General features: G+C 50.2%; 1 protein-coding gene across 2 annotated transcripts; it reads right to left on the bottom strand.

The window, feature by feature from the left end:
- Positions 1-9,256: 9,256 nt before the first annotated feature.
- CBY3 (chibby family member 3) lies at positions 9,257-12,550 on the bottom strand. Of its 2 annotated transcripts, none has more exons than XM_032335306.1 (2): positions 12,438-12,550; positions 9,257-11,269 (listed from the first exon to the last, which is right to left on the bottom strand). In XM_032335306.1, exons 1-2 carry the CDS (start codon positions 12,485-12,487, stop codon positions 10,585-10,587), a joined length of 735 nt encoding a protein of 244 aa, XP_032191197.1. In that variant the 5' UTR covers positions 12,488-12,550; the 3' UTR covers positions 9,257-10,584. The 2 variants fall into 2 exon arrangements, with proteins under 2 accessions (XP_032191197.1, XP_032191196.1); XM_032335305.1 differs by having other exon boundaries at positions 9,257-11,272; positions 12,438-12,549.
- Between the last annotated feature and the right edge of the window lie 2,102 nt (positions 12,551-14,652).

The raw sequence follows: 14,652 nt of genomic DNA, 5'->3' as shown, positions 1-14,652 counted from the left end.
CTGTCTGTGAAATAAATAAAATCTTTTAAAAAAATATTTTTTTTCAGGTGGAATATCAAATACTTTTTTGGCATCTGCTATATGGTTTTTTCCTCATTAATCTGTTTACATGGCTTATTTATAGATTCTCTAGCACTAATTCATCTCTGTATTCCTGGGATAGATGCAACTTGATCATGATACTCCGTTCTTTTAATATGCTGCTGAAATTGATTTGCTAATAATTTGCAGGGTTTTTTTTTTTTTGCAGTTATCTTTTTATTACTAGCTAATTTAATTGTTTCTGTTGTCCTGGTGAGAATGGCCTGTGGCTTTCTTTGGGACACAGTTTGCTCTCAGCTATACTGGCGTGTGCTAAGGAACGTGTTCTCCTCCAGTTCTCTGGAAAAGTTTGTTTTTTTTTACGGTTGAGATGATGGGTTCCTTGCCAGTTTGGTGGAGCCCGCGTAGGAAGCCAGCTGGGCTCAGTATTTTCTTTGCGGGGAGATTTGTAAGACTAATCAGATTTCTTTAACAGTTCCAGGGAAAATTCAGGCTTCTCTTTTTTTCCTTTTGAAAATATATATATATACATATATATGTATATATATTTTTTAAGATTTTATTCACTTATTTGACAGGCATAGATCACAGGTGGGCAGAGCGGCAGGCAGAGAGAGAGAGGAGGAAGCAGGCTCCCTGCTGAGCAGAGAGCCCAATACGGGGCTCGATCCCAGGACCCTAGGATCATGACCTGAGCCGAAGGCAGAAGCTTTAACCCACTCCACCACCCAGGTGCCCTGATCCTTTTGAAAATATTTTATTACAGAAAATATCCACCATACAAGTAGAAAGAACGGTATGGTGAGCCCTCAACCAGCTTCGAAAATCAAGCTTATAACCCTATCTTTTCATCTGTACCCCCACCCACTTCCCTTGCCCACATCCTAGATCACCTGGAAATAAATTCCAGACATCCTATCATTTCATCTGAGGGTATTCCACTAATTTTCTCCAAGAGATAAGGATTTTATTATTTTACTGTTTTTAAAAATATTTTATTTGAGAGAACACAAGCAAGGGGGAGGGGAAATGAGAAAGGCAGGCTCTCCACTGAGCAGGGAGCCTCATGTGGGGCTCGATCCCAGCACCGAGACCATGAACTGAGCCGAAGGCAGACCGAGTCACCAAGGTGCCCCCAAAAGATAAGGATTTCAAAAACACAAAACGTAACCCTTATATATCATGCTTATACAAATTGAACAATTCTGTGATATCATCAGTCTGTTTTTATCTATCCCCAGTTGTCTCATGTGTTGGGGGTTGGGGTTGGTGGTTTTGTTCATTTCAGTTAGTTTATTTGAAAACCTGGAGCCAATTAATGCCCATACATTGTGACAGTCAATGTGTATCTTCAGAGGCCTGCCCAGCATGTGAGGGTTCATGCTCCCCAGGCGCATGTTTTCATTTCTCCGGCCATGCACGGCCCCCTCCACGGTCCTCCACACCACCAAGCCACTGACTGGCCTACCAGGAGAGTTGTGCACCCGCTGCCATAGCCCCACGACATGGGTGTCAAAGGTCCATACCCAGCCCACCCCCAGTGAGCCCACAGAATCCCTGAGACATTGCTTTGTCCCCGGACTTCAGTTCAGCTCTGGCTGATCAGAACTAGGACAGGGACCAGTTGAAAACGGACTGAGTAGGTGATACTACGGTATCGCTAAATATATTAGGAGGGGACAAAAAGCAACAGACAGGACATTGGTGGTGGCTCCCAAGGGGGAAGGGGCCAAGGCTCCTGCTCTGTGGCTCCAGGGACAGCAGTGCCAGGGGCAGCCCTAGCCCACTGTGGTCCCCAGGGTCCCCTGCGAGGCCTCCTCTCTCCCTGACAGCGCTGACCATGCAAGTTCTGTGGGCCTTTGCTCCCTCCTCAGTCCCCTCTGGTTGCCACAGGCTTCTGTGGTATACTGTCCCATGTGTGTGCAGATTGCACAAGGGACATTCTGGGCACAGGCTTCTGAGTATGCTCCTTCTTATTCTGGACAAGCCTGAGGGCAGACAGCAGGCCAGGTGCTGCTGACGGATGGCCTCCCAGACTGCTTGGGGGAGGGGGAGTGGCCCCCGGAGCAGCAGAGGAGACATGCCTGAGTCCGAACTGACGGGTGAGGCAACAGCTAGGGTAAAGTGACAGCTGTGGGGCACGGAGCCAGATGGAAGCAGGACAAGTAGAAATTTCGCTGGTGTGAGGCTGTGGCCACTTCACTCCCAGACACGAGGCAAGCAGCTGGTTGTATGGGAAACACCCAGCCTAGGCTGGGTCCCCTTTTGGAAGGCGGGGTGGGGTGGGGTGGTGTACAGTCCTGTCCTAGCCAGCATGAGGCCAGTGCACTGGCCCCCCTGGACACAGGACTGCTGTCTGTGCTCGTGCAGTGGTCATGTCTGCTCCTCTCCCCTGTGATCCTACACATATTCTCGAAAGCACGTCTGTCTGGGAATTGCAGGCTGTCTTCCGGACAGATACTATTTTTCAGATAGGCTGTTTCTCCTCTTCGAGGTTGTGCGGCTGTTCATGATCCTCTGGCTAATATTCCATTCTGGACCCCAATCTCTACACACCACGTGTTCCTCCTTTTTCTGGCCGTAAGATACATGGGACAAAAAACTGACTGTCTCCAGAACTTTTCCACGTACCGTCCAGTGGTGTTAACTACATTTACACTATTGTGCAACCATCGCCACGATCCATCCCCGGATCTCTCTTCTTCTGGTTCATATGCAACGGCCGGGCATTTTTACCAACTGCTGTTACAGCCCAGCTGCCATCCGTTGCCTGGACTGGTGGCGTGGGTTGAGAGGCAGGTCCTGGGGCTACTCACTGCTTCCTGCTGATTCTGCTTCTGATTCTTGCATTTGCCTCCTGTTATGGACACAGTCCCCAACTCCCCCAAATTCATATGGCGAAACCCTACCCCCCAATGTGATGGCATTGAGAGGTGAGGCCTCGGGAGTTCAGGGTTTGAGCAGGTCCCGACATGGAGCCCTTGTGATGGGATTAGGAGCTGTGAGAGAGCTTGCTTCCCTCCTCCACCAGGTGAGGACACAAGGGGAAGAGGTTCGTCTGCAAGAAAGCCCTCACCCCGTCACACTGGCACCCTGATCGTGAACTTCTCGCCTATTTTGGTCTCATAAAAGCCACCCAGTCTGTGGAATTTTGACAGGGGCCTGAACAGAGACACACCCAAAGGGGCTGAATTTGTTCCCTCACAGTCACACTTCTCAGTGTCTCATACTGGCTGGTCTCCTTGTTAGGCTGTGTAGGCAGGACTCCACATATTCAGGGGTGCACAGACTGCAGTTTTAAATGTTTCTCTGTAACTTACTCTGTTGTCAAACCTGCCGCTCTACTGCAGTGGTGTTAACTTCACTTCAGTGTGGGGCTCTCCCTGCCTTTCCCTAGAATGCGTCTAAATCCTGACCTGTAACGAAGGCACTTTAACAGCAAGCCAGTCAGATCTCTGCAGGTGCATCTCTCGTCCTTATTCCCCAAACCCTTCTACTGCTCACTCTCTGCCTCCTTCAGCTGCTTGTTTATTTTGCCCCTATGGACACCATGGCGTTGCCAGAGAGCTCTGAGAAGCAACAACCCCCCAGCGGCCGCCCCAATCTTGCTGCGAAGTATGGTTATGGTTTTATGGCCCCTTCTAGGGCGCCTGGGTTCAGCCTCTGCCTTTGGCTCCGGTCATGATCTCAGGGTCCTGGGATTGAGCCCCACATTGGGCTCTCTGCTCGGCAAAAAGTCTGCTTCCTCCTCTCTCTCTGCCTGCCTCTCTGCCTACTTGTGATTTCTCTCTGTCAAACAAATAAACTCTTTTTTAAAAAAAATGAAAATCTGCTTAAAAAAAAAAAAAAAAAAGAATGCCCTTCTACCTTCTGTTAAGTATCACGTCACCATCATCCAAACAGTTAAATGCCATTTGAAGGGCGCCTGGGTGCCTCAGTCAGTTGGACGTCTGCCTTTGGCTTGGGTCATGATCCTGGGGTCCTGGGATCAAGTCCCACATGGGGCTCCCCGCTCAAGTCCCAGTCTGCTTCTCCCTCTGCCTGCCGCTCCCCATGCTTGTGCTCTTTCTCTCCAAAAATAAACAAATAAGTAAATAAAAAGAAAGGAAGGAAGGAAGCCATTCGAGAATTTCACCATTTCCAATGACACTAGGAAACCTCATTCCACGGCTGCATCTCCTGTTAACTCTGGCCCACAGGGGTCAGCCACCAACAGCTTCTCGATGACTCAATGGCCCCCTCACTGTCTCGTCCCCTACTGCCTTAGCAGAGGGAGAATCCTCTGGGCAGCTGCCCAAGAACAAAAAGTATCTGACTTTGGCTCAGGTCATGATCTCAGGATCCTGGGATCAAGCCCTGCATCGGGCTCCCTGTTCAGCAGGCAGCCTGCTTCTCCCTCTCCCTCTGCCCCTCCCCACTGCTAGTGCTCATGCTCTCAAATAAATTTTCAAAAAAATTTTTTTAAAGAATTTTTTTAAAAAGATTTTCCTTATTTGTCAGAAAGAGCGTGCACAAGAAGGGGGAGAGGTAGGCAGAGGGAAAAGCAGGCTGGGACTTGATCCCAGGACTCCGATCATGACCTGAGCCGAAGGCAGATGCTTAACTGACTGAGCCACTCGGGCATCCCAAATTTTAAAAATCTTTAAAGAAAGGGGAAAAATGGTGAATCTTCCAGTTTTATGTAACAGACCCATTCTCAGATCCACTCCCTTAAGGCTTCAGGCTCCTTCTTCAAAACTCGCCCAAGGCAATCCTGGCATCTCCAGCTCATTGACTGAGGCCACCATTGTGTCCAAACTCCTGGAGTCATTAGAATAAGCTCCGGGTGTTCTTGGCAGGACTTTAGGTCTTGAGTCATGGGAAATGCCCCCATATCAATCAACTCACTGCCCAATATTAGATATCCCACCCCCATCAGTACCCTTAAGATCCACTCCTGCATGTGCTCCCCTACGTCCTGTGGTTAGACCTGTCCTGCAACTTTTTGGGGGACTGAACTATTTCCTCCTAGATCACGGATTGTGTTTCACTGCTGAGGCTAGGCTGAGACCCAATTCTAGTTGCTGATCCAGAGGCAATGAGTGGAGGTGATCTCAAGAGAGTGATTAGTATCATTTCATAAGACACTGAGCCCAAGTGAGATCTCTACATGGCCTCCACGCAAAACAAGGCTACTTTTCTTTATCAAGGGGAAGGGAGCAGCAGCTGCTGGCCAGGAGGATTCAGGGGCTCTGGAGCTCCAGATTCTTAGGTATGTCCACCCAAACATCCCCATGATCCCCTCAGGATCCTGTCTTCCCTCGCTACCCCTCCAACCCCCAGTTCAATGCCCTGACTTTGTAGCACAGGAGAATTGTTGAGAAAGATGGGTCTTGTCTGCAACTGTGCTGCCCTTATGATTCCATCGTGGGCCTCATTGTCAGCCCACTCTGCTTCCTCACTGCAAAAGTGAGCATTTCCTTATGTTGCTTCAGGAGACTTTCTGGCTTTCATATCATGGGCTCCATCGATGGGGTTCACCTGAACCTGACGTTCTTTCTGGAAAGTTTCTAAAGCAGTATAGAAAAATAGCCACCTCCATAGTCTTTGTAGCTTCAGCTGCCTTTCTTTCAAGTGCCAAAGCCACTTCATAAGCCCTGCTCTCCCTTCAACTTCTATCTCATTCCAGTCTACCAAAGGTAAGAGTAAGAGTAAGAGTCTTACCCTCCAGGCCAATGGTGGTGAGAGGTCACTGTTGCCTTCTGAATGGTGGATGCCATAGTTCTAGACTCCTATCCTTAGTCTCCCTTCTAGGACTACTTCCCACTGTTTTAGCTTCATTCCCATAAAAGCAGAGCCTGAGCCTAGAACCTGGGTGCAGCTCATTTTGGTAGATGAATCCAGGAAATGGGAGAGAGGGAGTGAGGAGAATGACACAGGGTAGAAGGAAAATTCGACACTGTGTATTTTGGCTCCTGTCCTTTATGGGCTGAAAGCATTCACTCACCTGCACTCCAGCCTAGGCCTGCTGGGTTGAGAGAGCTCCTAAGGCTGAGGAGAAAGCCATAGTAGATGCTGGAAATGAGGCACTGCCAGTGTCCACAGAGCCATCTACCCTAGCTGTGGCTGGGGTCAGAGTGGGCTGATCGGGCAGAACCAAAAGTTCCAAAACATCTAGTACACCTTTCTTGCCTTAGAGGGGATCAGAAATCTGGGACAATGCCAAAGGCCAAACACCATTGGCTCCCTGCGACTCAGGTGCCTGCCACTGTAGACCTCTGTGCATTCTAGAAATATGTGGAGTGGGCCTACTCAGTGTTCTACACTGAGATACAGGAAAAAAACAGAATGAAAAGCCCTACAGAGCATAAGTCCAAGTGGTGTGGGATGGGGCTGTGGAGGAGATTGACAATAAAACAGACAGCATGCCAAGTGGTTACAGATGTTAGAAAACAAAACAGGAAAAGGAGGACCCGTTGTCCTGCTTTGGGTTGGGATGGCGGAGAAGACGGGACTCCTTTAATAGAGTCATTAGGGAAAACCTCATTGAAAAGGTGACACTGAAGCAGACACCTGAAGGAAGTGAAGAGAGTAAGCCAGACACTGAGGAATGCGGAGGGAGGAGGGAAATAGTGCCCAGGAGCTTGTAGTGCCTTGGAAGCCCGGTGAAGACAGTGTTTCCAGGAGGAGGAGCAGGAAATGTGGCTGATGGACCAAGACGGAGGATGGAGAATTGGCCAAAGTCACTAACACTGGAGGATGATGGCATCTGTGAGGAGAGCACGCTGGGGGGAGTGGAGGGTGAGACACCCAAACTAGAGAGGGATTAAGAGAGAAGAGGGAGGGGAGGAATTGAGGACAGTGAATACAAGTAACTTTCTGGAGATTAGTTACAAAGGGAAGCAGAGAAATGGGGCAGTAGCTGCAAAGTCTTGTTGGGTCAAGAAAGGACAGGTTTTCCAAGATGGAAGATCTACCAGGTTCTCTACTCCCATTTCCCTTAATCTTTCCTCTGGCGGTCGACAAATCTGTGGCCTTTTTGACCTCCCTCTTCAAGCCCAAAAATATTTTTGCAAAGCTCTAATCCCCAGAGAGTGCTGAGCTATAGGAGGGGAAAGCCACAAAGAGTCCTTTGTTCCTGCTTTCTGCTCTGTCACATCCCCCCCTGGGGCAATGAGCTTGGCTGCCTACGTCAGGGGGTGAAATTCCACAGCAGAAAGAACAAAGTCAGATATCTCAAAATATCATCCTGCTCCATTTATTTCCGGCCCTTTAGCCACTTGGATGCCTTTCACTAAACACGGGGCTGCCTGCCTGCCTGCTGCTGGTCTAGCATGCCCGATACTGTATTTATTTTCAAGGAGTCTGGCCAAAGCAATATTCCCTAAACTTTAGGCATTCTTGGATCGCCGTTATGATTTTGGCTATTTTCCCATACCTCATACAGTTTTTACTCCATGTTTTTATATAAAGCACTTTCCTTGAAATTTTGTTGTGGTGGTGGTGGTAAAATTCGCCTAACATAAAACTCACTAAAGCATACAATTTGGGGGTGCCTGGGTGGCTCAGTGGGTTAAAGCCTCTGCCTTCGGCTCAGGTCATGATCCCAGGGTCCTGGGATTGAGCCCCGCATGGGGGCTCCTCTGCTCATCAGGGAGCCTGCTTCCTTTTCTCTCTCTGCCTGCTTCTCTGCCTACTTGTGATCTCCATCTGTCAAATAAATAAAATCTTTTTTTATTTTATTTTTTTTTTAAAGATTTTATTTATTTATTTGACAGAGAGAGATCACAAGTAGGCAGAGAGGCAGGCAGAGAGAGAGAGGGAGAAGCAGGCTTCCCGCCAAGCAGAGAGCCCGATGTGGGGCTCGATCCCAGGACCCTGAGATCATGACCTGAGCCGAAGGCAGAGGCTTAACCCACTGAGCCACCCAGGCACCCAATAAAATCTTTTTTTTTTTAAAGCGTACAATTCGGTGGCTTTTAGAACATTCACAATGTTGTGCCACCATCACCAAACAGTTCCAAAACCTTTTTCATCACTCTAAAAGGGAACCCGTCATCTGCAAAGCAGGCCCTCCTTCCTTCCCACTGCCCCCAGTCCTTGGTAACCACCAACCTGCTTCCTGTCTCTATGGATTTGCCTATTACAGGTATTTTATTTAAACAGAATCATGTATGGGTGATTCTGAGCATCTGAGCATAGGCTGAGCATCTGCCTTTGGCTCAGGTCATGATCCCAGAGTCCTAGGATTGAGCCCCGCATTGGGCTCCCTCCTCAATGGGGAGTTTGCTTCTCTCTCTCCCTCTGCCCCTCCCCATGCCCTGCTCATGTAGTCTGTTAAAAAAGATAAAAATAAACAGAAACATGAAATTCCGGCGCCTGGGTGGCTCCGTGGGTTAAGCCGCTGCCTTCAGCTCAGGTCATGATCTCAGGGTCCTGGGATCAAGTCCCGCATCGGGCTCTCTGCTCAGCAGGGAGCCTGCTTCCTCCTCTCTCTCTCTGCCTACTTGTGATCTCTGTCAAATAAATAAATAAAATCTTAAAAAAAAAACCATGAAATTCATGATCCTTTCTGTCTAACTTCTTTCACTTGTCTGGTTTCTCCATTAGTCCCTTCTCTCAGGTTTGATTTTTTTTTTCTAGTCTATCATTTTGATTCCCTTCTCATTTCCTTTTTTGTGTATATTTTTTCTTATTTTATTTTAAAGATTTTATTTACTTATTTTTTATGATTTAGTTGAAATAGAAAGAAAGCAGGAGGGGGGAGAGGCAGAGTGAGAGGGAGAAGCAGACTCCCTGCTTGAGGGTGGTGGGGAGGCTTGATCCCAGAACCCTGAGATCATGATCTAAGCCAAAGGCAGCTGCTTAGCTGACTGAACCACTCAAATGCCCCAAGATTTTATTTTTAAGTAGTCTCTACTCCCAATGCAGGTCTCAAACTCCCCACCCTGAGATCAAGTGTCACTTGCTCTTCCAACTAAGCCCACCAGGCCCCCCTGCTTTCCTAGTTGTTTTATTTTTATTTTTATTTTTTAAAGATTTTATTTATTTATTTGTAGAGAGAGAGCGAGCATAGGCAGAGTGGCAGGCAGACTCAGAGGGAGAGGCAGGCTCCCTGCGGGGCAAGGAGCCCGATGTGGGACTCGATCCCAGGACGCTGGGATCATGACCTGAGCTGAAGGCAGCTGCTTAACCAACTGAGCCACCCAGGTGTCCCTCCTAGTTGTTTTAAAAGGAGAATTTATTTCACCCTCATAACTATTTTAAGTACTTTAATCTATGTTAATGTAAATATATAATTATTAAAATAAAAAAAAGCATTGCGAAGAAGAAATGTTTCTCAACTTTGTGTCTAATGACATGTTTTGTGTTGTTTCGCTGCTTGAATAAGGCCACAATTTCATACAAAGTAGCTGTTTAGTAATCCCTAGTTTACTCCTGAAACAAAATTGGGCTGAGGCAGGATACCCACTTCTCTCACAACTGTCATATGGCCCTCGGGAGATGGGTCCCCCCACCCCCCTGGTCTCATGTTTCAGTGGATGCAGAAATGCACTGTCTCTATTCCAGGGAAAAGGTTAGATATTGCAAGGACAAATGTCATCACAAGTACAATACACTCCCCAAAGCACCTTATGTAATACCTCCTGTGTATGGAGGTTGGGGAAATGGGCTCCCCACGTCCTGGGAAAGAACACTGATCCAGAAGGGATCTAGGAGGATATCAAAATCAGACACCTGCAACAAGCAAGGAGTGAAGCAACCAGCAGGTGACAGCCACACTTCGGCTCAGGAAACTGCTGGCTGGACAGAATGGAGGTCCAGGTGGTGGCCAAGTCTCTTTTTCAGAACACAGGATATCTGGATATTTAATGTGAAATCTCTGAATTCTTAAGCGTTGGCAACGAATGCAAAATTTTTAAGCAACGTGGGTGGAGCAAATCCTATTTGTGTACAGGTTTTGCCCTGGAGAGTGCTTGTTTGTACTCTGGGGGAGACTACGGAGGAGAAAAAGGCCTGTAATAGAGAAGCGACTCCCCAAATACCACATAGCCAGGTGGGAGCGGCTGCGCTCACGTTCGAGAAAGCCGAGTCAAACACACCGACTTTGGACTGAGGCTGAAACCCCCCTGGCCCGCGCCGCGCCTCTAGGTCACCGGGGAGCCAGGAGCAAGGTCCCCGACCCCGTCCGCCTCCCAGCCTCACCGCACCCTCCATCACCGAGCGCCCAAGCTTTCGTGGCCTCCCCGACTTGGCCCTCGGTCGCTTGGGACGAGAATGCCACTGCCTGCCCCCGCTAGCCGTCCTCGCTCCCCTTCCCCTCTCCTCTGCAAGTCCGGCTCCCACCCCGCATTCCCAGCGAGCGGGCCGCGCACACACCTTCCGCCAAGGCCCTATCGCGCCCTCCCGAGCCCTTCTGCTGGCTGAGTCACCCGTCCACACTGGTCACTAAGTGACGGTCCCTACCCGCCAGTCGGGAGCCCTGGACAGGCCCACTCCGCCACCCACGAACGCGCCCGGACAAGGAGAGAAGCGCGCGTGCGCCGCCCGGGCTTTATTGCGTCACCGCGACTCCAGAGCGCGCGGCTCGATCATGAGCACGCTGCTCGCGCCTTCGCGTTTGCGCATCTTCCTTTGCCAGGCGCGCGCCGCCGCCGTCGGGCTGGAATCGGTGTCCAGCTTCTTCTCCAGCAGGTGCATGCGCGCCGTGGTCTCAGTCAGCATGTCCATGAGCAGTTCCTGCTGCAGCTTCAAGTAGTTGTTCTCCTCCAGCAGTACCTGGCTCTTGACCCGCTGCACCGGCGGCTCCCAGCCCGAGATGGTCGGCGGGGACAGCGGCGGCCCGGACCGCAGGGGGAGCCCCTCGGCGGTCCAGCGACCGCCGCGGAACACAAAGTCCTCGTCGCTCAGGCGCGTGCGCGGCGCGCCGTAGCTGAGGCCCAGCTCGGCCTGGCGCGTCCGGTGGTCCAGCAGGTAGAAGGTGGACATGGAGGAGATGCGGCGTAGCGGCGGGCGCCGTGGCGAGAAGCGCCGCGAGAAGTGGTCGACCCAGAACTGCCGCAACTGCTCCCACAGGCGGCCGGCGTGGCCCGACGCCGGGCACCTGAAGGCCTCCAGGTCGAGGGCCGAGTGGGCCTTGTCGGGCGTGCGGGTGCCCGGTGCCGAACCTCGAGGACTTGGGCGACCGGGGCTGCGCCCTTGCCTCTGGAGCCCCGGTGTCCAGAATGATGAAGACGAGCCAGGGGCACTGCTGGGGAGCAAGAGTGCGGGTGAGCAGCCTGCTTGGATAGGCTGTCCCGTCAAACCGCGAGAACCGGTGGACAGAGCTTAGCTTTGAGGCTGGCACCAGGGCTAACCAGTTGCTGGTCGCCGAGGAGCCCATCCCTGCACGCTGCCGCTGACAGTAGTCTCTGAAACGACCTTTCCCAAAGACCGCTCTGAGTCAGGCGCAGGGGATGCATGTGCATATGAATGACCGCATCCCTGCCTTTCTGAGCTTTGGGCCGGCGGCTGGAAGGGATCATGGGCCCAGGAGAAGGGAACGGTGGAGCCGCTACTTAAAAAGTTGAGCAGGGCTTTGCTGGGTGAATTGGGGGTAGATAAGAGAGAGAGCCTCTAGGCGGAGTTAAGAGCCAGACACAGCCTGAATTTCCCAGATGTGAGGAAGAGCTTGGAGTAGGGCTGGTGTGTGGGACTCTGCTGGGAATACAAGAGGAAGCCAGAAAGGAGACCAGGGCCTAAACTTCATTCTGGCACTGCTACATTACAAAGCCAGGGCTGGCTCTGGATTCAGAAAAGTATTCAGTAGTATGTGTAAAATAGCCAGTGGCATAACGGGCTGTGGGCCAGGCCTCGTCTGGGCAGGGGTTCTTAGTCTGTGCCCACCCTCAAGATGCACTGGTCCGGCTTGGAACGCAGATGTGTGTGTAGATGACAGTAGTTCAGTATAGTCAGTGACATCCTAGGGGCACGTGCCACGGAGTAGGACCTATCCTTAGGATTCAAGGTCATAGCGGTTAGGTAGACTACTTGTGACTTTTCTCCCAAGCAGACTACATCCTCAAGCAAGCTGAAGGACAGATAACAAGTCTCAGTCTCTGTCTCCCCCAAAACCTGAAAGTGCTGACTCTATTCTATGGGAAAAGGACTATATGTTCTCTCTTAAATTCCTCTTCTCCCCCATGTAAGGTGAAAAGGGAAAGAACACTCTGTCATGCCTACATCAATCCAGTACATGCGTATTCCTCTTGCATATAGCTAGGCTGAGCGGATGGTACGATCACCTAGATCTGACTCACGGTGACATCTCTGAAACCCCTAAGAGGGCCCAAGTGGGTGCAGCCAGGCCCACCCTTAATGCTGCATCTTCCTAAAGGGCCTTTTCCCAGGAAACCTCACTGCAAGTTGTGCCTCACCTGGAGGGTGTGTTGGAGGTGCTGAGCTGCTGTCCCAGGCCTGGCCCCATCTCTGAACCCCTCAGCTGCTGTCCACCAGCTATGACTCACAATGCCTCCAGGCCGGACTAGCCCAGGACAGAAGGGGTGCCCAGAGTCTAGCTATATAACAGACTCTGGGCTCTCGGCTCTCCCCATATTCATTCAACACATGTATTGAGTGTTTGCTGTGTTCCAGGTACAGCTCTGCAGAGCTGGAGATAGGAATTTGATGTAAGGGAATGAACAAGGTAGTCCCTCCTGAAGCTTACCTAGGGTATCATGGGTCAGGTTCCCAGAAGCAGAGCCAGAGATGAGAATTCTTGTTTGAGTGATTTACTGAGGAAGTGCTCTCAGGAGAAGGGTGTGAGGGAAACAGGGCAGGGCAGGGCGGGAAGCAAACGAAAACAAGCAGGAGAGTGGCCTCAAGTGGAAACTAGCTTCAGACCTGTCCCACAGGTAACTGCATAAATTACACCACAGAGTTAGGCCCCCTTGCCACAGGAATGCCAGTCTTTCTCACCCACTCCCTTCTCTTCCACCCCTCATTTCCCATCAGTTACTGGCGGGGCAGCTGTGAGCGTCAGCCAACACTTAAGGCACATATGTGGTGGGTGCATCACCAGGAAAAGGGATCTGGGGCCCCAATTGCATAGAGGAGGGAGGAAGAGAATAAATAATAAAAATAAATAGAAGGGGCCCCTGGGTGGCTCAGCAGGTTAAGTTTCTGCCTTTGGCTCAGGTCGTGATCTCTGGGTTCTGGTATCAAGGCCTCTGTCTTGGGCTCTCTGCTCAGCGGGAAGTCTGCTTCTTCCTCTGCCTCTGCCTCCCCCCCCCCCCCCACACACACCATGCTCGCTCGCTCTCAAATGAATAAATGAAGTCTTTAAAAAATGAAAGTAAATAAATGAATAAGAATTTGACTTTGATATACACAATAAAAAAATAGAGAAATACAAAAAGTGACGTTAGCACATGGTATTCAGTGAAGGTGCCAGACATTCAGGCTAAGACCTAAATGATGAGGGGACTACAGGAAGATTGGGGGCTGGAGGCAGAAATGAAATGGGCCTGTTGTGTTGAGAAAATGGGAAGTAACAAAGTCAACTGTACCTGCCAGGCACATCAGGTTGCCTGCCGTCACCTCAACTTGGCATTCCTGACCCCAGAGTCCTTCCCAGTTAATTCAGCATGGCCCTCCAAGGAGTCAGAACCAGCTCCAGAGGAGCTCATATCCCAGAGTAGAGCCAGGTGTATTTGTAGCACTGCCTCCTGGGAATTTTTTTTTTTTTTTTTTTTTTTTTAATTTCACAGAGAGAGAGATCACAAGTAGGCAGAGAGGCAGGCAGAGAGAAGGGGAAGCAGGCTCACTGCTGAGCAGAGAGTCCGACGCGGGGCTCGATCCCAGGACCCTGAGATCATGACCTGAGCCAAAGGCAGAGGCTTAACCCACTGAGCCACCCAGGCGCCCCGGGAATTTCTTTTCTTGAAGAGTCTTTGAAGGGATCACTGACGAGGGCACCTGGCTGGCTCAGTCAGAAGAGCATGCAGCTCAGTTTTGGAGTTGTGAGTTCAAGCCCCATGTTGGGTGTAGAGATTACTTGAGAAAATAAAATCTGGGGCTCCTGGGTGGCTCAGTGGGTTAAGCCTCTGCCTTCGGCTCAGGTCATGATCTCGGGGTCCTGGGATCGAGTCCCGCATAGGGACTCTTCCCTATGCTTCCCCCACCTTCTCTGTCTGCCTCTCTGCCTACTTTTGATCTCTGTCTGTCAAATAAATAAAACCTTAAAAAAAAAAAGAAAGAAAAAATAAAATCTTCTTTTTAAGAGTTTATTTATTTGTGAGAAAGGGAGAGCTCAAGTGATCTAGCAATGGGGAGGGGCTAGGACAAGCAGACTCTGCTCTGAATGCAGAGTCCAACACAGAGCTCAATCCCATGACCCTGAGATGACAACCTGAGCCGTAACCAAGAGTCGGAGGCCCAACCAACTGAGCCACACAGGCGCCCCGCCAAAAGTAAAATCTTTAAAAAAAACCCACTCTTTTTTGGAAATTTAATTGACAATAAATAACCTTTATTTCAAAGAAATTTCAAGTAACAGGTGTCTGGGTGACTCAGTTGCCTTTGGCTCAGGTCATGATCTCAGGGTTCTGGAATCATGCCCCATGTCAGGCTCTTTGCTCAATGGGGAGCCTG

The sequence above is a fragment of the Mustela erminea genome, chromosome 3 (assembly GCF_009829155.1).
Source record: "Mustela erminea isolate mMusErm1 chromosome 3, mMusErm1.Pri, whole genome shotgun sequence".
NCBI lineage: Eukaryota > Metazoa > Chordata > Mammalia > Carnivora > Mustelidae > Mustela > Mustela erminea.
Note: the sequence above shows the minus strand (reverse complement) of the source record. Positions and strands in the feature narration are given on the sequence as shown.